At 43.5% G+C, this 27778-nt stretch overlaps 1 protein-coding gene across 2 annotated transcripts; it reads left to right on the top strand.

Annotated features, from left to right (window-relative positions):
- On the top strand, positions 1–27778 carry FOXJ2 (forkhead box J2). 2 transcript variants are annotated; one of them, XM_005446046.4, is made up of 11 exons: positions 1–1582; positions 16182–16535; positions 17061–17135; positions 19108–19176; positions 19546–19686; positions 20112–20307; positions 22205–22528; positions 22924–23025; positions 23541–23741; positions 24512–24610; positions 25184–27778. In XM_005446046.4, exons 2-11 carry the CDS (start codon positions 16203–16205, stop codon positions 25270–25272), a joined length of 1629 nt encoding a protein of 542 aa, XP_005446103.1. In that variant the 5' UTR covers positions 1–1582; positions 16182–16202; the 3' UTR covers positions 25273–27778. The 2 variants fall into 2 exon arrangements, with proteins under 2 accessions (XP_005446103.1, XP_005446102.1); XM_005446045.4 differs by having other exon boundaries at positions 2–1582; positions 20109–20307.

Genomic DNA, 27778 nt, shown 5'->3' with positions numbered 1-27778 from the left:
AGCGGAGGCCGGGGAGGAGCCGGGGCCTGCAGTGGAGCCGCAGCCCGGAGCAGCCGGAGCAGCAGCCGCGGGAGCGGCGGGGCCTGGAGAGACTCAGCGCCGCCCGGCCGGGGCCCCCCGCACCGGAGCCTGGGGAGCCCCCTCGGGACGAAGCCGAGGCCCGGCGGAAGGCGGCGGAGGCGCCCGCTCAGCCCCGCGCAGGCCCGTGAGCCGCCGCGGCCTCCCGTGGTAGCCGGGCCCGGGCAAGAGGAGCTGGGGCCTGGGGGGAAGCCAGGGACAGCCTCCGGGCAGCCGGGGTGGGGGGACACCCCCGTAGCCTGCCGGGGTGGGGGAAGAGACTCAGCCCGCCGCCCCCCCGCCCCATCCGCGGCCGTGAGGGGACACCCCGTTAGGCAGCCCCGCTCCCGGCGGGGGTGACACTCCGGCGGCCTCTCGCTGCCCCCGCCTCGCCGGCAGGCCGGGGCGCAGCCGCCTGCCACCCCCCTTCCCCGCAGCTGGTGCGGGAGCTTAACACCTGCCCTCTTCCCCACTAAGGAGCCGAGGGTGGGCAGAGAGGGCCCCGGCACCGAGCCCTGGCAACTAGAAGGAGGTCTGCTCTTCCCCGCTGTGGGATAGAGCCTCCTGGAGCTCCCGCAGGACCTGGCTAGGGGGGAGGCGTCCTCAGACCCCAGTATCGGAGGGCTGCGAGAAATACTCTTGCTACCTACTCCCCACCGCTTGCCGAGGAAATTCCTCTCCCAAGCAGAGGAGACAGCCCTTCACCAGAGCAGATAGGAACAGGGGAGTCTTCGCAGAAGAAACCCTGTATGCCCAAGAGAGGCAGTCCCAAAGACAGAAATAAGCAGGAGCTCCCGGTGCTTACCTAGTATTTTTAATTATTTACATCTGCTCAGCAGGCAGCAGAGAAAGCAAAACGAGAGGGAGAAAGCAGGGACAGATTTATTCTTCCCTTTTCCAGTTGCTGTTAACCACTGGAGATAAAGGTAATTTCCGATACTGACCTCATCCTCCTTCATCCCAAAGAAGATCCCTCATCCCCTGATCCCAAGAGGGTTTTCTTCAGATATCCTGTGCAAGGAGAGAAGACACACCTCCCAGTTACAGGGAAAGGAAAAGGCAGGTTTTGCTGGTAATATCCACAAAGATAGCAAGATTTTTTTCAGAAAAAGAGATTTGCCCACCCATTAGGAAAAGGTGCACCTAGAGGAAAGAGAGGATAGATTTACAGGTAGGGAGATTGGGAAAATTGATCTCTGAAATAATCTGACAATCAGTGAAAAAAGGCTGTCTCCCAGGGGAACACTCCTTTAGTAGTTAGCTGCCAAAAGGGAGAGAGGATCTCCATCCTGGGGTAAAACCAGCAGTTTTAGGGGACTGTCAGTCCCAGGCAGATTGTTTTAATACTCAAGATCCAGATTTCATCCACAATCGCTTCGTGCTCAAGATATTTCTTAAAGAAGCTCTTGGAATAGCTGACAGCAACGCTCTGAGGATGGGTCTCAGAGAAGGAGTGTGAAGGGCAGCACCCCAGAAACCAGCACTGAAGATAATCCACCTCCCTCCAGAAAATCTTCCAGACAGAGTGAGTGACCACATTATATCACCTCTCTATTCCTAGCTGCCCTTCTCTTTTGCCTTCTGTCCTTGTTTTCCATGTTTCTTGCTGTATCTGCTTCCCTTTTCATCTTTTCTCTGTTTCTGAGCCTCTCCCCAGGCTTCGTTTTCTGCATGTCTTTCTCCGTCTCTCTCATTGAGCTTCTTTATATGCTATATGGAAATGACCTGATTCTTTCCCTTACTTTTTTAGCTTATTGGAGACCTTAGCCCTGTTTAATTGTAAGAAACCTCTCTGCCCTTTCCCTTCTACTTTCTTTCACTGGTGTATTCATCCTAGGCTCAGTTTTTATCATCAACGGTGTGAAATTAATTTATGTCATTTAGGGGTCATTGAGAAGAATGATACTGGCCAAAAAGGCTTTGAGGGGACAGGAGCAGTGATTCGTAGTGCTAATGTTCAAGGATTCACCCGTGGGGTTGGAGTGTCAGTTGTTCTCCATGTGGGTCCTACTATGCTCGTAACTGTGGGAATAAAATCATTGTGCAAATGCAGACCTTGCTGTGCTTGGGAGCCGAATGTACAGATCCCAGTGCTAGTACTCTGAGATCTGTGTCCTAAAATGTACCTAGGTGCTGTGAGATGAATTCTGGAAATGGTGCCCTTGAGAGTGGGTTCTGTGGTGCTCAGGGGCCTGGGAATGAAAATTGTGACAGTGCTGGTGGAACCTGCTCCAAAAGCTGAAAGAAGCCATTCCATTGCCACCTTCATCTGTGTTTTATACTGCTGTGTTCAGGGGCTAGGAATGTGAATCCTAATGCCAGTGCTGTGGTGAGCCAAGCTGGCTGCTTTTTGTAAATGAGGCACTTAATTTCCAGTCACAAATGAGTATTCTAACACTAGCGTAGTGATTTCCTGAGAAATCCAGTGCGAGGGAGTCTTCATCTCGGATGAAGCCAAAGCAGATTTCCTTAGCAGAGGAATCATGCCCAAGGGTATCTCACCTGAGAGATTCCTGGTTTTGTTCTCCAGTGAGATAATCGTGAGGAAATCCAAGATCAAATGGTCCTTGGCCAGGACAGGAACCCTTCTGGAATCCATTTGGGAGCACAATGGTTAACAGGGAGTCCCTGAAGAAGGAACTCCTTGGTGTAATTTGCTAGCAAGATCAGACAAAAGATGCCAAAGTGATTCCCCATTTTGGCAGGGAATTTTGACAGTTATCCATAGCTTCAGAAGGTGCCTCTTTCTAAGGGGAGGCTAAACCATGAAGTGTACATATGTTCTGGGGGTACTGTTAGATGCCCTCCTACCTGTTGCCCTATAGTTATGCAATCAGCCTGTTTTGAGCAGTGCTGTGTTATCTAGCACAAGGGAAGAGATAACTGAGGCATTTTGGCCTTTGTACATTCAAGGGGGTAACTGACTTTTCATGCTCTTGAGGTTAATTTACCTCACGCTGCCCCCTTCCTCACAGTAATGACTTGACATTTTTCAAGTGCTTTTGGCTCTGATGGATGCCAGGGCACTTTACAGAATATATATGCCAGCCTTACAAAATTCTGCTCTCCCACAACAATTATCTTTCTGTATATGAATTTTTTTTTTTTCATTATTAATGATAAAGATTAAAATTTTGTATTTGCTGCGTGAACTTTAAATATTCATGACAGACATACAAGGCTGAAAGTTGTGTGCTGTAGAGTAATTGTTATTTATTTGTTAATTGCTGACAGTGCTGGCTTGGACACACAAAATTAAGACAGTCTTTGCTCTGAAGATCTTGTAGCTTAAACCACAGTTCTACAAAAGATAGGACATACTGATAAATTTAAGGAAGGGAATAATTTTTAAGGAGCATAGCTTTTCAGTGTGATCATGGCATTTAGATCAAATGTTTATCACAGGCAAAAATGCAGTTTCCTCTGAGGTGGAATACTGCAACTGTTCCACACCATTTATTTTATACAAAAGTATCCATAAAAGAAAAAGGGAGAGTGTTATTTGTCTTCATAAAAGTGCAAGGTACTTTATATACACATTTAAATGAAAGTGCTATGTCTTTAAGAGTTTACATTAAGAATGTTAAACCCGAACACCTAAAATTAGACTTTAAAACCCACATTTAGATACCTAAATAAATATCATAATTCTTGTAAATGCCCAGACACGTAGAGTTGACTTCAACAGAAGCAATGAAGTCCAATATTTGAGTAAAAAGACACGTAGTTTTGTGTATGGGTTTGTAAATTTGCATTTGGACATTTGTGCTTCTGAAAGTTGACTTTTTAAGTTGAAGCACTCTGATCCTGTCCTATGGGCACTCGGCTCCCATTTGAGAGCTGACTGTGTGGCGTTTCTCAGGTCAAGCCCTTAAGTAAAATGGAATGAGGAGGTCTAGAGAGTTGTGGGAAAAAGATTACATTACTGAAAGATCATGAGGTTATATTAATGTTTAAGTACATGTTCTGTAAGTTCTTGGGTTTTATCTTGAAATCTGGTTCTGTAGGCAAATTTCTAGGATAGAATAAGGAGTCAGAAAAGTTGGAATGGAATACAGTAAACAGTTTGAGGAGTTTGGATATTAGTCCCATGTCCCCATCTGAGATAGGGTTGTGACTACTGTAGTACTTCTTTTTTTCGCCCCCCTTTTTTTTTTTACCCCTTGTAAAAATACAACTGAATGCTTGTGTCTCTGGAGAAGTTTTTTCTTACCGCAGAGGTACAGGTATCTTTGCTTATTACCTCCTCCTCTAAACTTCAGCTGACCTTCGTGTAGTGGGTGATTCAGTCTGCATCCCAGTTTGGATCTTTGGACCTTTACTCCAAGTGCCAGAAATGAAGTATGGTCAATGGCAACTGTGATATGGACAGCTGCCCCTCAAGAGCAGGCAACTGAGCTGATTAATTTTACACAACTGTCAGACAGGAATTACACCTAGGTCATTAGAAACTATAAAGGTAAAATGCTTTTGGACTCATTCTTCCATTTGCTTCTTCCAGCGCTGGGTGGACTTTCACACAGAACCCTCTGAGGTTTTTAGTACTTCATTTGCAGAATCTGTTGCTGAGTGATGCCTCAGAATTGAAACTTGAAAAAATACTGTTTCTAGCATTTTCAAATTGGAAGATAACTTTGGAAAGATAAGTAGTGCCTAGATTAATGAGCAGCCTAAAATAGTATCTCCAAAATGTATGAACTCTCCAGTTGTGTTAACTCTGAAGCCTAAGAAGAAGCATGTAAATCTCTGTATTGCTGGCTGTTGCACATCATGTTACTTTAGCAAGAATATCCAGCTGATGTGCTCATCCCCCAAATGCTTATCATTTTGGTTGGAGTCAGTATTGCTACTTGCTATTTATTCTGCTGGTTTTGTTTTCTTCTTCCTTCTAAGGGACATATGATGAACTTAAAAATCTATAACATATTTCTGCCTTGTACTCATGTTTTCACTTTTAAAAGGCAGCCTGCGTATGTGTATTACTGTGGCATGCTTGTTCTCTCTCAGTATGTTTTCACAATTAATTAATTGCAAATTTTCATTTGAAGTTTGAAATGAAAATGCAAAACACTGGGAATGTTTCAAAATTTGGAGACCTCACAACAGAGTTTAGGACCCATTTAATGCTGTGTCCTGTGGTGCTTTGCCCAGACTTGGACTAGACTGCTGTTTTATTCTTCTGTCCTTGACCTGCCTCATCCTCTACCCCATCCTGTTATGAATCTTGGAGTTGGTGTCTTAAAGGTAGATGGCACAGATTTTCCTAGTTCCTGACCTTTGTGAACCCTTTCTTGAGTCCCATACTGACTTCCTAGCATCTTTTCAGGTTCCTCTCCTGCACCTTTAAGGCCCAGCATGTTTCCACCCCTCCTACTTCTTTATGCTCATTTCCTCCTACACCCCACTCCTCCTCCCAGTTCTCTCTGTGCTGCACTGTGCATCTCATTTTCCATGCTGTCCCTTCGGCATTCTGTCTTGTGGTCCTATAAGCCTAAAATGCTGCTTCTCTTCTTCAAGCCAGCATCCCTCACCTCCTTTCCAGGACTCTTCATTGGCAGGAATCCTTTCTTACTACATCTCACAGGCCCCGCTCTTACTTGCACACCTGCATTTTGACCTGTTCTTGGTTTGGCTTTCATTAGATTATGTGCTTGTGGACACATAGCACATTTTTTGTCTGAGGTTATGTCAAGAAACCTGTTTTTTTTTACCACTATAATAAATGGAATTTTGTTCCTCTGAAAATACCCAGTTCTGCTAGGCTGGGGAATGGTGCTTTGTCTCCCTAATCCAACTCTTTCGTTCTCCCACCTTCCCTTTTCCCCTGTCCCCTTCCCTTCCTCAGGAATAGCCAGATTTTAGTTGGTTAGAATGAAAATCCCCCTTGTATTACATTCTCTGGTTCCTTCCAGCACTTCAGGATCTTGGTTTTTAGAACTGGGGTGAACAGTTTGTGTGAGGCCTGGTACCTTGTTCCTCATCTTTCTAAGCTGGTCAGTTTATTTGGTGTGAAGTCAAGAAATAAGGAAATGTGTTTGGGGGTTTTTTTCCCCCTTCCTTTATGTATAAGAGAGACTGATTAATGAGGGAGATGACGAGTGAGAGCTTTTATACCTCGAGGAAAAAAATACTTGCTTTTTTGGTTTTTACAATTAGCAATTCAAATTTTGTTTATGCTCTCTGCTGTATAAAGACTGTGGCTGATTATAGCAGTAATATGTAATTACTGTTAAAAGTTCAAATCTGAATAATTGGGAAAGAATCTGAACTCTTTGTGGTCACAAATTAAAGGAGCAAAGTTTCTGAATTCTCAGTTTCCCCAAAAAACCTATTGTTAAGTAAAACAAAAACAATTCTCCCACCCCATTAGGAACTTGCAGAGAAAAATAAACAAGCTGCTAAAATAGTTAACTCTGAAATTCCCTTTACCTCTACCTGGACAAAGCAGACAAGCTTTGAATGTAGAGAACTGGTCTGGGATTTTGGAGACTTGTGTTCTCTGTATGGTTCTGCTACTTCTTTGCTGGCTGACCTTAGGCTGCACGCTTCTCCATGCATGGCTTCCCATTTATCCGGGAATAGGTTATTGATCTTTTATAAGGGTTCCAAAGTATAAGGATGAAAAACACTTCATAAAGGCTGGTTGTTCTTGCTGTTGATTACCTTAATTACAATACGATATTCAACTCAAACCCTCTACATGCTGCTTTTTGTGGGATTAAGAAACAGTGAAAGCATGATGCACTGGTGAATTTTTTCTTCATGGAAGGACCTGTGACTCCAAAACAGAAAGATCCTGTACCATGTCTGCAGCCTAGAACTGGTTTTTAAGTTAACTTAAGTATAGATATTCTGACTCCCTTGAAGCTTCTCCTAAGATCTCTAATGACCTTTTCTTGGCCAGGTCTCAGGGTCTCTGTTCCATCTTCATCCTTCTTGGCTTCCCTGCTGTTTTTGACACTTGATCATGCCCAGTCTTGAAATCTTGTCCTCCCTTGACTTTTGTGTCAGTATTTTCCTGGTTTCCCTCCTACTGTTCTAGTCATTCATTCAGTAGCTTCTGCAGTAAGCTATTTACCAGCTTCCATTTATTTTTTTCGTAAATTAGACACAAAGACCCACCTCTGATACCCTCTCTTTGGTTTGCTCTGCCTCCTTCATGCCAGTGATACTAAATTACACAACTTGGCATACTACCTTAACATCTCTTTTGAATGATTTGCTGTAATTTTAAGACTGCTGAGGCCAAGATGGAACTCTAGAAAGCTCCTTTGAGATTTCTCTTTGTTTCCTGCTTTCCTCAGTTGTGAGCCTTCAGTTAGGCCTATAACATGGGTTTTCTTGCACTCTTCTTGCTCTGCATGTACAGGATAGTGACTCATCTAGTTTCATGGCCTGAATCTCCTGCTTGTTTTTTCTTGGTCTCTTTGGATAACCCTTATGCTTTCTCCCTCATTTACCATCTCAGTTACTGCTAGCTGTTCTTGCTGGCCTCTGACAACTACTTGTCTTGTTAAAACCACGATTACTGAAGCTATCCTCCTGGCATGTTTTCTCAACATGTTGCCGTCTCTACCTTGACAAGCCTGTTCTTTGGCTGTCATCCACCACAGAAGGTTCCAGCTTCACTCTAAGGGGCCTTCACATTCTCCCCTGTCACTGTCTCTTATTGTATTGTCCTTTGCTCTGCCAGCAACACAAGCATGACATTGTGCTTTTCCAATTTCTTGCATGAGCATCTCTTCACATTCTTCCTCAGCTGACTCATACCTTGATACATTTAGGAGAATTGCCAGCCAATAGAGGCCAGATGTACTGGAAAGTACTTATTTGCATATTTAAAAATTATTCAAAAGGTCTGATACCCAGAGATAGTTGTCTTATTACATGTACCTTCCTCTCCCTAGCTTCTTTTGTAAAAAATAATAACTACAAAAGTAAATAAAGATCATTATAAGCAAAGACACAACATCTCAAAGACTAGGAACATCAGGGTTGGAGCAGAATCAGAATAATACTTAACAGTTGTAAGGTGGCAACTGTGGCAAGTATGTGTGCGGAAGAAGGGGGCTCCTTTCGATGTCTGTAAGGAAATTAACAGGAGATTCAGTTTGAGGATGATAGACAAAATGAAGCATTTTATGAGTAGGATGTAGAAAGCCACGTAGCAATACTAGCATTTTAAGCCAGAAGAAACTGTTAATGTGTGTGTCTTCCTTGCTAGTGTGGTTCTCAATCCTCTTGACCTTCAAGCTTGGTACCAATCTTTACAAGTTGTGAGCGTGGCTAGGGATTGTCAGGTGTTTTGTCTCCTGGAAGACGGTTCAGTCAGTTTAGTTCACATTAACAACTAACAGAATAGTGAAAAGGAATTATGTTAAAACAGTGGTTGAGACCTAATTTATGAGCTTCACACAGTATTACTTGATTCTTCTGATCATTCTCCAACTTCAATTTCATCTGCACTTCGTTTCCAAACTCCTTTTGAACAGTTTTTGTGCAGTGCTTTGGTAATCTTAACTCTGGGAGCATCTGCTGTGTGTACATTTTTGGCCCCGTGGTATACGACTAATCTGCACTTGATACCAATTTCCTTATTTTCTATGAATTCAGTACATAGTTCTTGCTAGTGCTTGATGCCCATTTCCACAAGTGGGATGGAATGGGTTGTGGCTTGTTTCAGCAACTATTGCTGAGTTCATATTGACTAATCTGTTTTCAGTGGTTCAGGCTTTGGTGGACAGGTTCTCACCACTTGCAGTCAGATTTTCGTTTTCACTATTTAGCCCTAGGAGCTCTCTTACACAGAAGCTTTGTAGTATTATTAAACTGCAAGGTTAACAGTAATTTTTCACGGATAGACCCATTTTGTAATGGGAATAAGAATACAGTTTGCATTTATAAGTGCATGTTGCATTCTTTTAACCTGGGTTTCCGTACCTATCTTTGCAACCATGAGAAGATTTTCTGAGCCAGATACTCTGCATGCTGATCTACTTCTGATTTCAGAGACAATCTGAGAATCATATCAGTGTTTGCATATCCTGTACTGAAGGTTTGCTACTGGATGTGATTCTGATAGGCAGCTAAAATTGAAATCCTTCTCTTCAACCTGGGTGCTCCCACAAGGCTGGGGGAAATACCTTCTCTTAGATACGGTTTCACTACCACAGACTTCCTGGTTTCCAAGGGAAAATTTCATTCCAGATATGTGCTCATAAATCTGAATTATTCCAAAAACAATACCCGATACCTTTCTCAGTGTAAGAGTAATTGTTCTGTTAATATTCTTAAAGCAAATGCCAAAGATTTCTCTTGCCTGCCTTGGCATATGTTTAGAATTACAGCTCCTACTTCCAGCGGTAAAATACTGCATAGTGGTACTGAGGGTGGAGGGATGCTGTAGAGACATTTCTGCTGCGATGATGTATTTTCATTGTGCTTCTTCAAAGTGCTTGGTTTACTTTTTACTTCAAATCTGTTACTGGGAGGGTTGTCATGGGACATTGGGCTTATTATTAGAATAAATCTTTTATATTAGTCTTATTACAAAGAAAATAATTTTTGGCTCAAAAGTATTTTAGGCATACCAGTATTTTCAGTATCATTTGCTGTTTCTTTTGACAGGTGTTACATATTCCCCACTTTCACTTACGCAGCACCATAAATAAGCAAACTAATCTTAACTTTGAACACGTATTTTCAGACTATCTGAGGGTTCTCTGCAATGTTTGTGTTGTATTTCTCAATACATTTTTGCTGCATGTTTATGTAGCAGACAACAAAAATATTTGATTAGTTGGTCTTATTAAAATCTGGCAAGGCACTAGCTATGCTTCATCCTAGCCTTTTATGCCTGTAAAGATACTGTCTCCCTTGACATGAGCATATTTTAGATTTTGGCTGTAATGCCATCTGTTGATAAGTTTAAATAAGCAGGTCAGGTTTTGTAAGCTATACCATTTTGTCAGTTTCCTACAAAACGAGTGCATAATTGCCTTGGAGTTGGATCGTGATGCACTTCCAGCATGGGGGTTTTGGTGACTTTATAGTCCCCGCAAGACTTTTTGCTTCGTTAGTACCAAGAATGCAGGCGCAGTCAGTGCCATTCATTCACTAAATTCAAAATACAAAATTATACTCTGCTCATGCACCTTTCACAAAATGGAGGGAATCGAAAGGTCCTATGTTAAAATGTGCTATTATGATATTTATGTAATTAGTAACTATAATGAAAACAAATGACTCTTCCTCGATACAAACCTTATGTTACTGAGATTTCTGTTTGTTGAAGGAAAACCTTATCTGTATGACAACTCAGTTAAAACAAAACAGTTAGTCCAGTGATATATATTAAGCTATACATGATCAGGAAGTTTTCATCTTCCTCCGACTGATTTTTTTCAATACCATCTTAGTGTGTTGTCACTTTTTTAGCAGATTTCCAGTTCAGGATGCCACCCGTGTTCTTTTACCCAAAACAGCATTGAACATTCAAAGCCATTCGGTCTTGGACACCAGGTAGTTTTGAGTAGGGGTGTAGAGTCAGACCACTGTGACAGGGACAGACACAGACTGTGACAGTTCCTATTTGTGTAGGTGAAACTGTGCTGTGTGCTCTTAGGTGACAGTAACTTCCTTTGGCTGAATTCCTTTTGCCTTTCTGGTTCTTGACTAGGGAGAGCTGTGTGCCCCTTGTTACCACATGTGCAAGCTTATAGTTTATTGGAAAAATGTTTTTTGGCATGTTCTACAGCTCCCAAAGAAGAGAGACATGGTTCTGGGGTATGATGATTTCTCTTCACCCCAGGGACTGGTTTTTCTCCTTTCATACGGCACTCCAGAGAGAAGTGTACTTTCAAACTGCAGTGTTCTTCTTTTGGTTTGCTGATATGCTAGCATGACACCTGCCACTCCTTCCAGATTAAGTTTCAGTTTATGAACAATACTCAGCAGCCTCTCTCTTTCTTCTGGATTTGATTCCAGAAACATAAATACTTCCTGGAGGCTCTCACAAGTAGTTACCAAAATGATGGATAACAATTTCAGACTATGCAGGTAATCAATATTATTTTTTTCTGATTTCTTACATGAAAAAAGTATCTCTCAGTGAGACTGTTTGCTTAGAGAATATAGATTTTTAAGTGTTTTGTTCCTGCCCTCTTAGTTCATACCTTCTTATTTTTGAGGCAAAGCACATGTCTTAGCATGGCAAATTTCTGCCAGAGTTAGCAAAACTGATTATTTTCCCCTTTCTGTATTGGTATAAGAGTACAGGTTTCTTGTATGTGTAATTTACACAAGTATGTCAAAATTGCCTTTTTCCATCAGAGTAGAAGCTGTCAGTTTCTCCATGCATGGGATATTCTTGATGTGTTACTTCCTTACTTTTTGAGGCAGCTTCCTCTAACTGATGTTGCACTCACCTGTTGCAGAAAGGTTGCAGTCAAATCGTTCCTTTTTGCCAGCTTGGGTTTGAAGTTTTTTGTTTGTTAAATACCTTAGAAGTTAGGTGTATCTCTGAATAAATTTGATGTTATTGGTTAGATCACTGGATCTGTGTTTCAGGCACCTAATAGAAGTGGGCTTGTTTTTTATAGGTGTTCTACAGCAGTGTCTCTCACTGCTTGGTAGTCTGTTGTGCCTTTCTTCCTTCTCAATGTTTATGTCGAGAAACTTAAGTTGAATCTCCTTTGAATGTTTTGCCAGCACTGTTTCATTGAATTGGAATGGCAGCAAATAAAGCAACAGTGAAAGTAAATATAGAAGAGTAAATGTAGAGATTTATTCTAGAATATGCATCTTCTGTAGACTGTGCACAGCGTAGCTTCATTCATTATGTGACTCTGCTTCAGTTGTAACTGATTGTGACTGGCCAGCCTTTGGGTTCAGCCTTAGAGAATGTTTCAGGCTATAAATGTTTATTAACTGCATTCAATATGACCCTCAGAGTGCTGTTCCCCACATTTCACGCATTTTTCAGTCCTGATATATAGGTAGTAGTGATCTTGGATGAGATCTGACTGGCTTGGAGCAAGCACTTGCAAAACAGGGCAGGCAAAGTACAGATTTCTTCAGCCCAGCGGCAGGGATAGTACTGTCTGATAGACAGAAGGCTGGCTTGCGTTTTCAACCTGAGGTTCAATTTGCTAGTTGCAAATATTCAAAGTAAGGCAGTAGCTTTCCTGGAAAGCTATAGTGAGGTATTACTAGTCCCAGGTGAATTAGTGGTTATTAAAAGGTATTCAATGCTAGGATTGTTGTTAATGATTGATAAATTTTTCTTATGAATCAGACAGATTCTTCTCTGTTTAGTTGTAGTTTTGGATCAGTGCTTGGCTGCCATTTTTGCATCTCTCTGACCAGTCTTGATTTGGGGTTGTACTGGAACTAGTAAGTGCTTGAGAAATGAAGACTCTGCAGTCAATTTCCAGCTGTTGATGGTGGTTATGACTTGGCTAACTTAAGACTGGTTTTTAAAGTCGGCCAAATACGTAAACAGATACCATTTACCATGTAAAATGTGAGACCATGAATTCTGGTCTTTGACTTTCTTTTTACTTGCTTGAAGGTAATTCTGGCTTGCTAATGTGGTAGGATTTTTTTAAACACCCTTGATTTAAGTTCAATGTGTTTGTTAGTCATTAGGGTGTTTTTTTTCTTTGTTTGAGTGGGATCATAAGAGAAGAGTTTGAAAGAAGAATTGCCAGGCAATAAACTGAGAAGGGAAAGTTGGAAGAATCATCAGCTGCTCTGGTTTGGCTGCAGTCTTGTTTTATCATACCATTAAGTAGTGTCAAGCTGGTGTACTGCTTGGATCAGGTGAATGAGATATGCAGTACAAATTATAGCAAGTATTACTGTTATATTGAGTATTCTTTCAAATAGTTTAGTAGCAATTACACCAGATTATTTTTGCACTGACAGTGTTCTGGAATTGCCACCTTACCTAAGGTTTGACTGTGCCTGATTATTATAGATCCCATATTGCCAGGATACAGACTTCTAAATTAAGTAACATGATCAAGTTCAAACTTGGAAAAAACATTTTATTACATTGCTTTGAAACTTCCCATGTGGTATCTGTTGGGTCTGAGTCTTCACTTTCTGTCCTAAATTACTATCTAGCATTTATGTTCTTAAAGAGCTGCTGTAGTTTACTGAAAAGTAGTTGTTTCAGTACTGGGTGATTAGTGTGTATGTATACACAGAATTTTTTTTATTTAAGATTTTGGGATTTTGTTTTCTTGTCAAAGATTTTTATAAACCAGGGAATGAAAATATTCACAATCTTAGCATGGGTGTAAGGTGACCCAATTCTAACCTTGCATGTCTTCCTGTCAAGTGTATTTTACACAAATACACAAAAGCTTGTATATTTGGCAATGGGCGTGTTGCATATCAACCTTACATTTTACTGCATAGCCAATCATGCCAAATGCTCAGCTGACATAACCTGGGCGTACTGAAGCTCTGTGAAAACTGCAGTGTTTTCTTCTGCTTCTTGAATTTCTGGTGTTTCAGATTGGTATCTTACTCTGACATAGGCTTTTATAACCTGATTTTCTTGATTTCTGTGCTTGTCTTAAAGAAAGGGGAGGGGGGCACCTGGAAATTTATATTTATTGGATTTGTATTGTTAGCTTAACTGATATTTCTTAATGTCTTAATATGCATATGATAAACAGCAATAATTTGTTCTTTGATTGCACTGTGGAAATTGAAATTTATATGAGGTACACTTACAAAATTAAGCATGCAACTGATACCTGGTTCATGTTTTCTCCCAAGTTGAATACTACTTTTGGTGAGGGCTGTACCTGTAAAGTTACCATGAGATTGTATCTGTGTTTCAGTGACATGGATACCTCAGTGGTCTGTCCAGCCACACTGGATAAAAATACATTGTTGCTTGTCCCTTGTATGATTCAGGAAGGAATAGTGCTGCTTTTAAAAAAAAATTAAAATGTTTGAGGTTAGATCAATTTAGGCAAAAAGAGCTATATTCAATAAACAACAACTTGAGGAGGGTGGATAATGGAAAGCTTTTTGCAGCTCGGATTGCCTAGTTAGCTGTGTAGCAAGCAGTCATTGCTATCATATGTGATAGTGCGGCAGATGAGAAGATAGATAAGTTACTAGCAGTTGGGCTTTTCCTTTCCTCCACAGACAGAAAAATGTTTTCACTCACTACAGATACTGTAGTGCTGCAATTTTACTTTTCAGTCTGTGCATTCATATGAGTGAGAGTGATAATGTTAGCTGAGCAATTAGGAGGTGTTTTCTGAGCCCAGGGCTTTGGAGCCACTGCTTGTGGTGGTTGAAGGGTGGATTTTCTTGGGGTATTGTGTAGGTGTTTGAACCCTAAGAAGTGTGATGAGCACATGCATGAAAATGAAAGGTTTAGTGCATACAAATATGTTGAAATGTAGACTCTGAAGTGCTTTTGTGCTGTGAGAGCACTTCAGTGCAGAAGTGCAAGGTATAATGCATATGGTTGTAGGGGAAGAACAGTCAGCTTCTGTATCAAAATGCTGGGTGCATCTGTCTCTGGATCTGTGCATCCACACTGTGTTATTGTCAAATACCTATTTTTAGAACAAGTGTCTAATTGGTATTCATGCAGATGGGTGTCTCCCTGTCTCATCTGATCCACTCTGAGTGATGCACTTGGTGGGAGGTGTCTGCTGATGAATCTTTCCTAAGAGAGTCTGTTCTCTCTTAGATGTGTGCATGTGTTTAATTTGTTACATGAGTGTGTCAATAAGTATGTGCATGTGTGTTTGTGCATTTACCTTTTGTATCCACTAGCATGCTCAAAGATAATATTATCTAATCCTCTAAAAAGATTAATTTAAAAAATGAAAGGTGCAGAGCTTGCAGCCCTTCAAGACACGATTTTTCTCTTTATGCAAAGAATAAGTGCAGAGCAGTGCAGGTTGTGACCATGGAAACTTAGCTACCTCAGTCCAGACTTCAAGGGATTCCTGCTAGTATAGTGATGCAGCCAATGATAAAAAAGAATGGTGATCTTTCTGCTGCCTTGATTACGACAAGAGACAGCATAAAAGTTTGTGTGCTAAGTGTACAAGTTCATGCAAGTTCATGCTGCTAAATGTTTTCTTCATATAAAAAAAATAAGTAGAAAACCCTGGATACAAGTGCTAGCCATGTTAGACAGGTGTATTTTATTTTTATGAGGGGAAATACATAATGTTCATGAGAGGAAAGATCATGAGTCTGTTTCCACCCTGTGGCAAACTTGTTGTGTGATTTGGGACAAGTAAGTTCTTCTTGTGTCTCAGATTTGGAGAAAATAATTGCCTGTTATACTGTGAATTAAGCAAGATTCAATTCAATAAAACGATATGTATATTTAGGAAAAATGGGTTATGGTAGGCAAAGCTTTAACTATAATGAGCTTAATATAGTCTGTTCCACCTCGACATGGTAGATGTAATTATCTATATATAGTATTATGCATGATCTTGGTGTTTTAAAATGAGATATGTAATCCTAGCTCTAAGGAATAGGATTCATTATAATGTCACCTGATGCAAAAAGAGAGGCTAGGCCTTAGAGAGAAATTAATTTCCCCCCAAATTAAGATAGTCAGTGTCTTGACTTTTCCAGTTGATCTAATTAAATTGTGGTTTGTATATGGCATGAAGGAGTGTTCCCTTTTAGCTATGATTTTCCTCTTGCTTGACACGGTAAACCTACTGGATTACAGGTAATCTTGGTGAAGGGTTCCAAAGCTATATTGCTTATGTGGGAAAGGAGTGACTGCGATACAGCTGCTGAAAAAGCACCAATTCCTTTGAATAGATCTTGGTGCTTTACCTGGGAACAGTTGGGATGCTCTGGGTAAGACTGTCCTAGCAGTTACCATCAGCACTGTCCCAGCTACAATCAGCAAGGGTGGTCCTCCCAGAGACACAGTCATATGCCTTTTTGGATTCTTCTTTCTGGCTGTGAATAAGGTATATGAAGTGGGATGATCTTCACACAGGTATTTGTGATAGGGGGAGAAGCAGAGGAGGAATTCAAATGGATGTTTCTGTTCTTAGGGTTCACCTTGTTTATAACTCAGGAGTTCCCTTTCTGCTTCTTTCTTCTCACAGATACTCTTGCTTCCCAGCATCATGGCCTCTGACCTGGAAAGCAGCCTTACTTCCATAGACTGGCTCCCACAGCTTACTTTAAGGGCTACTATTGAAAAATTAGGGGGTTCTTCACAAGCAGGACCTCCAGGGGCTGCCCGAAAGTGTCCCCCGGGCTCACCAACAGATCCCAATGCCACCCTGAGTAAGGATGAGGCTGCAGTGCACCAAGATGGGAAGCCACGTTACAGCTATGCCACTTTGATCACATATGCCATCAACTCATCACCTGCCAAGAAGATGACACTTAGTGAGATCTACCGTTGGATCTGTGACAACTTTCCCTACTACAAAAATGCTGGTATTGGTTGGAAGGTGAGGACTTGCATTGCTAAAGTACGCTTTTGGTCTAATTACAAGACTTATTTTCTTAATTCTGTGCAAAATACCCTCACTGAGCAAAATAAAAAGACAGATGTGAAACTAAGTTGACCAACTGGAGAAAAATACAGAGTCAAAAGTCCCATTTTCTCTGAGAATTTTGTTGTATGTATGTGGTGGCCCCTTAAGGAGTGTGCAAAAAACCTACTACCAACAACCAAGAAAAACAAAACATCCCCCCGCCCCAAAACCTGCATCACTACCAACCTCTGCATCACACTGATACAATCTTCATTGCAGCTTCTGTAGATGTATAGGTGGTTCAACCCTGTATTATTTATCCTAACCCATCCCTTCCCTTTCCACAGCTTCTGTTGTGCTCTGTTCCGGGTCTGTGTAGTGAGCTTTAGCTTTTGAGTATGCACCATCCTTCTATTTTCTTTCCCCACTCCCAGACATACTCAGAAGGCTGTATGTTTTTGTTCTGGCACTTACCTGTATCTCTTACTCTCTCATCAGAACTCTATTCGTCATAACCTCTCTCTGAATAAATGTTTTCGGAAGGTGCCTCGACCGAGAGATGATCCTGGGAAGGTAAGAACTGCATGCTCCTGGGCAAGCAATTTAAAACTGCAGGGAATAAGCCGGGGTTGCCCTTTCTAACTCATGGTTGGAATTTGAAACCTAAAGTGTAGGCAAAAATGGAAGCAGTAGTAAGATTTACTGCAGTGCTTTGGCTACAGAAGCATTTGCTTAAAGGGAACCTGTAAAGGGGCCTTAATGTTTTTAGCAATTATTTTTCTTATCTGTGATCTTCGGTTGACTTTAAAGGTAGTAGAAGAAGGAAAAAGTAGCGTTGAATGTACTTTATTAGTTTTGTTTCTTTTTCTTCTTGATCTTTATGTGTATAACGTGGGTCTAGTCCAACCTGTTCTATTATGAAAGACTGTAGTGGCTGCTGGTGAGTGGCAGGACTATGATGTGACATCATGAGCTTCATGGAGGCAAGATCCATGGAAGTGAGAGCAGAATCTATTTAGACTGCAAAGCATTTGGTGTTGGGGAAAACTGTCACCATCAGATAGTTTAAATCTACAGAAGTCATTTACCAGTAAAACTCAAGAATCTAAGAATTCGTTGGCTAAGTAAGGGCTAACAAAACTCTATTAGTATATATAGATTGTAAACGGGAATATCTAGACTTGGCATCTTGGCATGCAGATATTATTACTGTTAAAAAAACAACCAACTAAACAAGCAGAAGGAAATGGTGGGGACAAGCAGCTATGTATTTAGACAGAAAGATTGTCTCCACTCCCCCATCCTAAAGTTACTGGAAAAGGCTACTTGCTCAGGTCTTTTATTTCGGGTTATATTTCAGTGACTAAATGGCGCTCAGCTGGCATCTATAAACAGAAGTAGTATATCTTTGAAGATCGCTGCTCAAAAATACCATTGATTATATGGCTTATTCCAGGAAATTGTAATTGACTTCAGTATATATGTTTTCAGGTGTTCATTGGCGTGCTGGGCTGGGTTTATAATGAAAAGCCATCCTGTGCTTGTCACTGATGAATCAGATTTCAACTGAAGGTTAAAATGACCTAAATCACAGTCTAGAGTTCTTTTTACACTTCAGAAAACAACAGACATAATTATAGACTATTTTATGTTGAAAGGGACCTCTGGAGGTCAACATGCACCCCCACCCCCTACCAGACAGGGACAATTAAATTGGGTTGTTGAGGTCTTCATTGAGTTTTAAATACCTCCAGGGATGGAGATATCACAACTGGACACTTGTTCCACTGCTGCACCACCATCGCTGTAAAGAGGTTTTTCTTTGTATCTGATTGTAATTTTCCTTCCTGTAACTTGTGTTTGTTGGATCTTACTCTTGTGCTGTGCGAGTGAGTTTGATTCTGTCTCCTTTATAATCTCCGTACACGGTTGAAGGTAGTGGTTAGATCCCCTTAGCCTTCTCTTGTCCAAGCCGGACAGATCTCTCTGTGTGAACTGCTTGTACATCATGAGTTTTAGGTTTTAACCATCATGGTGGCCCCCCTTTGGATCCATTCTAGCACATCAGTGTCTGTCTTGAACTGGGAACCCCCCAGATGGACACAGTACTCAAAGTGCATTTTCATAAGCATGAAAAAAGAGCGATCCTTCTAGCTGTCTCTGCCCAACCTGAATATTGAGTTGATTCCCATCAGTCAATAATAAATTTATGTTGTGAGCAAGATACTGAAGGGGGTGTGCAGGCCCAAAAGAGTTGGCCTAGCTTGGATGAGAGCATCCTTTGGTCTTCTTGGTGTCCTGTCTCAGAGTGACGGAAATATAAAGCATTCTGCCTTCCACCAGTAGCATCGTACCTCATTGTTCAATGAATCCAATGCAAGAGGGGAATCTCTTTCCAACACCCAAGTCTTGGTTGTCTGATGTTCTGGAGGGTGGTGCTTGTGGTTCTGTGTTTAGTTGGTGCTTCATTCTTTGAGTCAATAACCCGCAGCTTCAGGAAGCTCCCTGATTTAATCATGCACTCACCAATGGGTCTTCTTTTCAGGGCTCTTATTGGACAATAGACACGTGTCCAGATATATCTCGCAAGAGGCGGCATCCTCCAGATGATGATGTGAGTGTTGTTCTTTCCAGACGGTGTGGAAGCAGGAGGGGGAATTCCCTTCTTGTTCCAAGGAGTCCTTCCAGCACCAGACCATGGTATCATTTTGGGGGTAGGGTGTACACATGGGGAGACAAAGGCTAGGACTGAATGAACTAGCGTGTGTCCTGCTGATTGGCTGTGGTTGCTGCTGTTCAGTAGCAAAGTTAATCTTGTTTAAAGTCCTTTTATCCGGACTGCTCAGTGACTAAAGCCCAGTCCTCCTCTTTTCTAAGCCATGAACTTTTACAGCAGGGGAGCTGGCTTCCCATCTGCAGTTTCACTTCTCCATCTGTTTTTAATTTCTGCTCCTTTCCTTTTCTCTTTCTTCCCTATCCACAGATACCACAAGACTCCCCAGAGCAAGAGGCAAGTAAAAGCCCCCGAGGGGCTGTTCCAGTCAGCACAGAAGCCTCTTTGCCACCTGAGGCCACCCCTCAGCTGTCACTCCAGAGCACCACCCCCATTGCCAACTACAGTCAGGTGAGCAGCAGGGAAAAGGATAGAAGCCTTATGGTGGGGGAAAAGGAGAGGGGGAGGAGTGCATGAATGGAAAAGCGAAGTGGGGAGGAGAGGTAATCATGAAAATCGTGACATAAAGGCAAAAATAAAAAGAAGAGAAGAAGCTGAAATTGCAGGGACAGAAAATAAGGAGGAAGTGAGTTTTAACAAAGGGTTGGATGGGGACCAGGATAAAGGCATATTGGTATTAGATAGCTGAAGACAAGGCTGGAGCCAGTGTGCTGCAGAGGGGAAGTGGTGGTTGATTTTCCTCAAGCAAAGTTTGGGAAGATTTGTTGGGAATGAGCTAAGTGATATGGGATGTCAGTGCATCTAGTCTCTGGATCCCTGTCTCGAGTTACAAAACACGTACCAGCTAAAGCCCCTACTTCTGCCTTCCTTAGCAGAGTGCAGGGCCTGTGGATGTTGCCTCTACTGTAGCAGGGGGGCAGGGCCGTGAAGGGGCCGATGTGCCACCCCCACTGTACAGTGCCAACCATGACTTCAAGTTCTCCTACTCTGAGATCAACTTCCAGGATCTTAGCTGGTCCTTCCGAAACCTCTACAAATCCATGCTGGAGAAATCATCTTCCTCTCAGCACGGTGAGTAACTATATGCGTCGTGGGGTGGGCAGGTATCTGCCCACACAGTCTTGTCCACTGATCTATCCTTGGTATCTTTCGGATCTTTCCTCATTTAGGAGGCTGTGCAAACAGACTTTCCTTCTTTGGCACGCTGTAATTAGTTCTGCCAGGAGCAGATACGAAATCTGCATGTCCTTTATCTGTTGCTCCCCCTAGTTGTCTCAGAATAAAGAGAATAATGATTTAAAAATACCTTGTGTTGATACAAACGCAGATACTAAAATGGCAGAAGCTTAGAGAAACGAAGTCCTGAAGAAAAGCATGTCAGAGAAGTATTCATAATCTGTCAGGCTAGAAACCATGAGAGAGGGGATTGTTGCATGTGGAGTTTCTCCAAAAGGAGAGTGGAAAGTCCTTATTGCTCAGATCTGTTAAAAGTAGGATTGTAGAAGGCCTTGGAGAATTGAGCTTTGTGGGTTGAGAGTGAGGAAGAAAAAGCCTAGAACTCCATTCATAGCTTGTGTTTTTGGGATTGAGGAAGAAGCCACCAGAGGGCAGAATCGCCGTAGGGATGAGCTGAGCTGAGCTGAGCTGGCCACCAAAAACACTTCAGAAAAATCTATACGGTTGTCCCTGCCTTTAAACACTCTTCTAAATAGTAGTCTGGTGTAAAAAGGAATATATTATTAGATGGGCTTCTCACCTGTGCTCAGCCATCATACAGTGCAGGCCATCTTTGCTACTCTAGGAGGAGCCTCCTGAACTTGTAGCTTCAATAAAAATTTATTACTTTTACTGCTTTCGTCATGCTGGCACTTGAGATGCCTTGTAGGAGCCTGTTGTGTGAGGTGTTGTAGCATGAGCAAGCTACAGAAAAACAGAGAACAACCTTGACTCAGTGTGTGCCTCTGTAAAAGCTTAGCAGCAGTCTGGGTTTTTTTCCCCCAAGTCCTCAGCTGTAAGGTAGTCTAGGAAAGCACACAGTTTTGGACAAAGTTTTGTGGGAAAATTTTGAGTCAGGGTGGCAGTGTTCATCCTTTTGCCCCATTGCAGTAGTAGGATGCTCTAAGGGTTGATTTTGGATCTAATGAAAAACTGAGGCTTGCTTGTGGATGGTCAAGTAAGGGCACTCAAAGTAAGAGATGAGTAGTTCAGGTTAGTAGCGTGTAGCGTCCTTCACTGTGATTTTTTTTTTTTTTCTGGAGGTTCCACAACATAAGGGGAGAATGAACCAGGGAAGCAGACGTAAGAGAGATGCTGAGCTCCTGATGTGGGGAATAATGGAGAGCACCTGATGCTCTTGAATGTAGGGGGATGCCTGAAATACAAGAGGCTAGACATGACGCAGCCAGTGAGTCGGGAGGAATGAGAGTAATAAAGGAGCCCTGATGCGTGCAGTGTGCTCTGTGTACAAAAGCAGTGGAATGTGTGACTTCTCATGATCTGTGTGAGAAAAACTGTGAAGGTTCCCAGCCAAGCTGCTGGTAAGACAGGAACTGAAGGGAGCTTTCGGAAACAGCGAATCAGATTTATCAAGTTACCTGTTTTCTAAATGTTTTGTTGTTTAAGTTTGCTTAATGGTTATTTCTAGGAAAACAACATGTGCGTGGCATTTCAGGAGAGCATGGGTTACTTTGGTAAATACAGGAAAAATCCAGGGAGGCATTTCAGTGCCCAGCTCGGTACTGGAAGTTTAAATCCTACTGGAGCTTTCTTGTAGAGCCTTTTGTTTGGAACAGAATCTGGAGCACAGCAAAGGGCGTAACTGCGCAGTGAGAGTTGTTGGCAGCCTGTAGAGGGCGCTCCAAAAGCTTCGTAAATAGCAGGGTGAGCCGTGTGAAATTGGAGATGGATGATTTAAGCAGAGGTCTGATCCAGGCAGGTCTTAAAGCTCCCTCCTTTTTTTTCTCGGCAGGTTTCTCTTCTCTCCTTGGTGACATGCAGCCCTCCAACCACAACTACTACATGTACCAGCAGCAGCAGCAGCAAGGCCCCTCATCAGTGGGTGCTGCTCCCCCACTCCACACTCCAACCCCAGAGGGCTGCCCATCCCAAGGGGGAAAGCAGCAGGGTGGTGAAGGTTATGGCCCTCCACCAGTGATGTCCATGCATCCACCCCCAATGCAGCATGGAGGCTACCACCAGCATCAACATCACCCACACTCCCACCCACAGCAGCAGCCACATCAGCACCAGCAGCAGCAGCAGTCACAGGCTTCAATCAACAATGCTGGCTTTGGTGAGTCAGGGGCAGTGGAAAGAACAGCTGGGCAAAAGGGAGCAGTGAGGATCCTCCAGACAGAAATTCTGCAAGTGAGCTTTCCCTAAGTAGTGTCTGCGTGGTGTGTGGAAAAAGGGTGAAAGCCAGTTATGATTGAAATCTGAGAGCGAAATTGTGTCCTCACTGAAGGAAAGGAGGATACATCCACGCTGAGTCTGGGATTCTGTTTAGGGATGCAGGATAAAGTCAGGGGCTAAATGAAAGAGGAGGCACCATCCCTGGTCTTCCAAAGGAGAAAGGATTTCCAGTGTAGCATCAGGCTCTTTGGTGAAGAGGGGCCAATCATTTTATGTGAAAGGGTGGAGGGAAAGGGCAGTCTGTATTGGAATAATCTTGTCCCCGTTTCATTCCAGCATTTCCCCCTGACTGGTGCTCCAACATTGATTCCCTGAAGGAAAGCTTCAAGATGGTAAACCGGCTGAACTGGTCTAGCATTGAGCACTCCCAATTCTCAGGTCAGTGTTGGCCTAGTGACTACATCTAGTGACTCAGTGACTGGGGCTGTAGTCTAGAATATGTGGGTGCTGTGCCCAGGTTTGGTTTTTTTTCAGTGTAACCATGGCAGAGAGGTTGGAACTAGATGATCATTAAGGCCCCTTCCAACTCAAACCATTCTATGGTTCTATGATTCAACCCTTCTCTTTGTAAAATGCGGTGTCTTACTTCATGGGTTCTGTTAAAGACCTTGAAGCACTTAAACACTGCAGGAATCTTGAGCAGGGGGAATTAATTCATAAAAGTATGTCAGAAAGGTAACTGAGATTTTTCCCTCCTACTCTTCCCTCCCCTACCTGAGTCAGTGAGACAGTATCCTAGGTATGGAACTCTTCAGGAGTTTGGTGACAGATACGAAGCAGTGAAGTTGGGTTTGTGGGAAGAAGGTAGGATATAGGGGTAGAAGACAGAAGCTCTTTGCAGGGAGGACCACAGCGTGAGTGCTGTCTTTGACATTGTTCTTCGTCCCCTGCAGAGCTAATGGAGAGTCTGCGTCAGGCTGAGCGGAAGAACTGGACGCTGGATCAACACCATATTGCCAACCTCTGTGACTCCCTTAATCACTTCCTTACCCAGACGGGTCAGCTCCCTCACCTGGTTGGCCCACAGCAGCCCCCCCGAATCTCTGATTCTTGTGCCCTGAACAGTGGCAAACAGGAGCAATCCATGAACCAAGGTAATTAGGAGGGAGACTAAAATGACATGTAAATGAAGGTCCAGTTCTGTGAATATCCTAAACTACTTGCAGCCTTGCCAGGCAATGTAACACTGAGCAACTCAGGGCTGGGCTGAGTTGTTAGTCAGAGCTGTCTGTAGCAGCTCAGCTTCCTCTGGCTTGAAAGAGTTAGGATGTCCTATGTCCATGGCCTAGACAGACCATTGTTATGTGACGCATACCACTGACAGGCAACTTCTCCAGGCAGAAATACATTTAAAAGGTAAACCCATAAAAGGAGAAGGGTGTGTGTGTGTGTGTTTTTGGTAGGTGACCAACAGAAGGGAATGGCAAGGTAGAGAGATTGCTGTTCCAGATGGCAGGCGCTGTAAAGAAGAAAGCTCTTGCACCCATGTTGGAGAAATACTGACTGGACAGGGAATAGGAGGATGCGCTTTTGAGAGACAGGATGTCATAGTCTTGGTAGAACTGTAATGGTGTGTGTCATCTAGTACTGAACTAAATGGATGATATTGAGCCAGCTTGTGGCGTTTCTGGATGAAAATTTTCTTCTTTTACAATAGTAGAGAAACTGCTGCTGGTTCCAAGAACAAGATCCCTGACCAAGCTATAGCTTGCAGTTAGGACCCAACAGCTGAACATCTCCTCAGTATCCCGTGGGTCTGAGTGAGTTGCTCTGTGGCTGAGCTGCCACCCAGTCAGGGCCAAGACAGTTGACCAGAACATTAACAGGGTGGGGTTTTTTGTTTTTTATTCCTTTCCTTTCATAGTGAACTCCTATGGTCAGCCCCAGCCACCCCATCTCTTCTCCGGGCCATCTCCTATGTACCAGATTTCCACCCAGGACTCTCCAGGATATAATCGCCCAGGTAAGGGGTGACGTTAAGGCATATTATACCATGAACATTAAAGAACCAGTTCCAAAGCCCTTTGTGCAGTTCTCCCAAAGCACTTGCTAATCAAATGGAGCACTGAGGGTAGAGAGGGAGCCCGGACCGCAAGGGACACTCCGTGTAGGGCTCCGCCATAGCTCTGGCAAGGTTTAGGATTTCAGTGGCCTGATTTCTTTCACTTCACATAAATGGTCTAGCTCAGCCTCAACCTCAGTTGCTTGAAGGCAACTTTGTGTGAGAAGCTTCTGTTGGTGAAGTCCTTTGTGCTCTGTCAGCAGTCAGCTGTAAGGGAAGTTAAGGAGGCTGGAACTTAACCTCTGCAGAAGCTGCTGTGGGGAATTTCACAGCAGACACCTGCAGACATTGGTAGGTGCTGTCTGACGGAGAAGCGCATGCCAGTAGTGTTCTTGCTTAGACTGTTGGAAGGGAGAAGGCCCTAATATTTTATGCTTTCTTTTGCTCAAGGGCCTGCTGTGAAAAAGTGTGACTCTTTTTTTATTCTAACTGTTCTCTTTCCTTTCTCTTCTTTTTATCTTGTTTTTGGCTCAGCTCACCATCTGGTCCCTCGGCCTCCAGGGCCTCCTCCAGGCGCCAATGAGGAAATCCCCGATGATTTCGACTGGGACTTGATCACCTAGCGAGTTACAGACTTGATAGCCCGTCCTTTGTGAAGGACGCGGGAGGGGAGGGGGACATGGGGTCAATGGTGCCAGCACCACCCTCCCCAGCCTCCCTGCCTTGCCTGTATATAGATATATATTCTCTATCTCCGCCAGAGAAGCCACCGCAAGATGCTGCCGAAGATAATCCTTCCTTGCGTCCTGTTTTATCTTCTTTTTCTTCTTTTGTTTATTATTATTATTGTTATTATTATTATTATTACCAATAATTGAGCACAGCCCTCCCCCTCCTCTGGTGGCCTCGGACGCATCAGATCGGCTCTTTCGTATTGTGTGGTGCCCTGTAGAGGGCGGAAAGATGGGTCCTTGGTGCCATGAAAAGACCTCGGAAGGCTGAATCCTCGAGTGCATCTTTCTCTGCCTCCATCATTTTGCGTTTAACAATCCCTCTTTCCCTTCAAGGTGGCCGGTGAATCTGTCGTATTGGCTACTGGAGTGAGAGAGCCTAGTGGACCCTGGGAGCCTGTAGTTATGTCGCTTCGTTAATGTTGTAAAGGTCAGGGGGCTAAAGGGACACTGGAGGGGTGATCTTAGCTCTGTGAACTTTCTCGCACCGGCAGGAAAAGCAAGAAAAGAAGTAAGAGTTCCCAAGTACGAGAGCGTAATCCCTGAGGTAGGGAGAGCTGAGCTGAGCTGAGCTGGGAGGGTAGACCCGAGTTTGGGAAAGGAGAATGTAGCAGAGGTGGTATTTCAGCAGAGAAGTTCGGTTTCAGAACGCAGTGCCATCGGTGAGGACTGAGAGAGGTTTTTGAGGGAATCCTGGCCTATTTTTACACTGCCTTTTGCAGTCTCCAGGTGAAGCCTACATACCCATCAGGTAAAATAAGCAGTCAGGGGTGTCACATGTGATTCAGCAAATTCTATTCCCCAGAGCTTTTAATTTCACCCCCCACCCCTTCAAGCCCTTCAAAATATGTAGTGAGGCTCTTACTTGCATATGCAAATTTGGAAGTTTTCTCCTATCAGTATTTGTTCTGTTGTTATTTGGGCCTCTGCCCCTCATATTTCTTTGGAGATTGTCCTTGTCTGTGGTTTGAGAGTGCCAGCGACAGGAGTCTTGCATAGGTGCAAATTCTCAGGCAGTGGTTCCCACTTTGTGAATGAGCTAATGGTGGGAAGAGGAAGCCGCTGCTCAGAGCGGAGGTGCGTTAGAGGACTTCTGGGCAAGGGGCTGGACCTTCCGGTCAAGTAACTGGGAGGCCCTCACAAGTGGTTTTTGTAAGAGGTGCATTATAAGAGAGGATGGAGCGGGGCAGATTTTTAAACCGAACAGCAAAAGAGTGTAGTGTAAAAGGGAGGAGGGTGGGTCAGACCCTTTGCAGTTCAGCTGGGGAGATAACGGAATCTAGCGTAAATCCCGAACGATGAGTTTTGTCAGCACTTGCAAATCAGGAAGGTGGAAAAGGTGCAGGAGCAGGAGTGAGTGTTGAGACGCCTCCTCCCCAGAGCTGTGTCCTGCGTTCCCCTTTTTTCTGGTATGGCTCTGTTCTGTCAAACCTCTTGTGTCCTCTTAATATTTTGTAAAGCCTCCCCCCAGCCCTTATTCCCTGTTTACCGGTGAAGGGAACCAAGACAGGAATAAAGCATCATGGCTGCTTGACAGACCTGGGGCAGGGGAGTAACAGCCTCTGCTCTGACTGCAGGAAGGTGGGGAACCAGCATTGCTTTTTCAGTTTGCTGTAGGGATAAACCAATTGGATCTTTGTCAGGAAAGTGGACAGAGTCTCATTGTATTGCGGGGGAGGGGGGAACGACGGGACATTTTTGTTTGGGTTTTTTTTTTTTTTTTTTCTTTTTTAAGTGTGCGGTTTGGGGGGGGAGTTCGTCATTGAGTGTTTCCAAGAGAAATGAGGAATCCCAGACAACTTCAACACGGAGTCAGCTGTTATCTCTGCTGCCTCAGGATGGGAATGATACAGCTTGGAAGCATGTGTGATGGGTTTCTGTGGAAAGCAGCACTGGAGACAACCACGAGAGGTGACCTCTGGTAGGTGCCAGCTAGTGCTTTGCAGAGGATGTTACTGAGAGCCGGCCCTGTGGAAGTCTGAACACACCACCAGAAGAAAAACAAACAGAGATGGCTCCTTCTGCGTATCCAAGTGCTCCTAATTTGCATAATTGCCTCATTCGCATATTAAGTTGTGCCTCATTTGCATATGTAAATACATGCCGGTCAGTGTGCAAATTAGCCTCGTTCCTCTGCCCCTGAAATCAATGTGCGTTGTTAGTGTATGGGAAGGCACCGGGTGGGCGGCGTGGAGCTCTGCCGGGTGCGCGGGTACCGGCCTGCAGGGCCAGGGCGGGAGGGATGCCGCCTGTCCCAGAGAGGGACTCGGGCCCTCCGGCGTGGTGTGCCCACCCTGTGCTTTGTGTCTGTGGTCAGGGAGAGAGGGGCGTGGTCTCACGAGTTTATTTTTGTGCATGCTTTCTTAATAAAAAGAAAAAGTGAATGTTTATGGTTTAA

This window comes from Falco cherrug, chromosome 5, assembly GCF_023634085.1.
Source record: "Falco cherrug isolate bFalChe1 chromosome 5, bFalChe1.pri, whole genome shotgun sequence".
Lineage (NCBI taxonomy): Eukaryota > Metazoa > Chordata > Aves > Falconiformes > Falconidae > Falco > Falco cherrug.
The sequence above is the reverse complement of the archived record's forward strand: the minus strand, read 5'-3'. Positions and strand labels throughout refer to the sequence as shown.

Bases quoted from the DNA above. Each gene is read 5' to 3' on its own strand.
- FOXJ2 (XM_005446045.4), top strand. From the start codon at position 16,203: ATGGCCTCTGACCTGGAAAGCAGCCTTACTTCCATAGACTGGCTCCCA. The intron at 17,136-19,107 runs GTAAGAACTGCA...TCTTCTTTTCAG, and splicing joins CGAGAGATGATCCTGGGAAG to GGCTCTTATTGGACAATAGA. The intron at 22,529-22,923 runs GTGAGTCAGGGG...GTTTCATTCCAG, and splicing joins AATCAACAATGCTGGCTTTG to CATTTCCCCCTGACTGGTGC.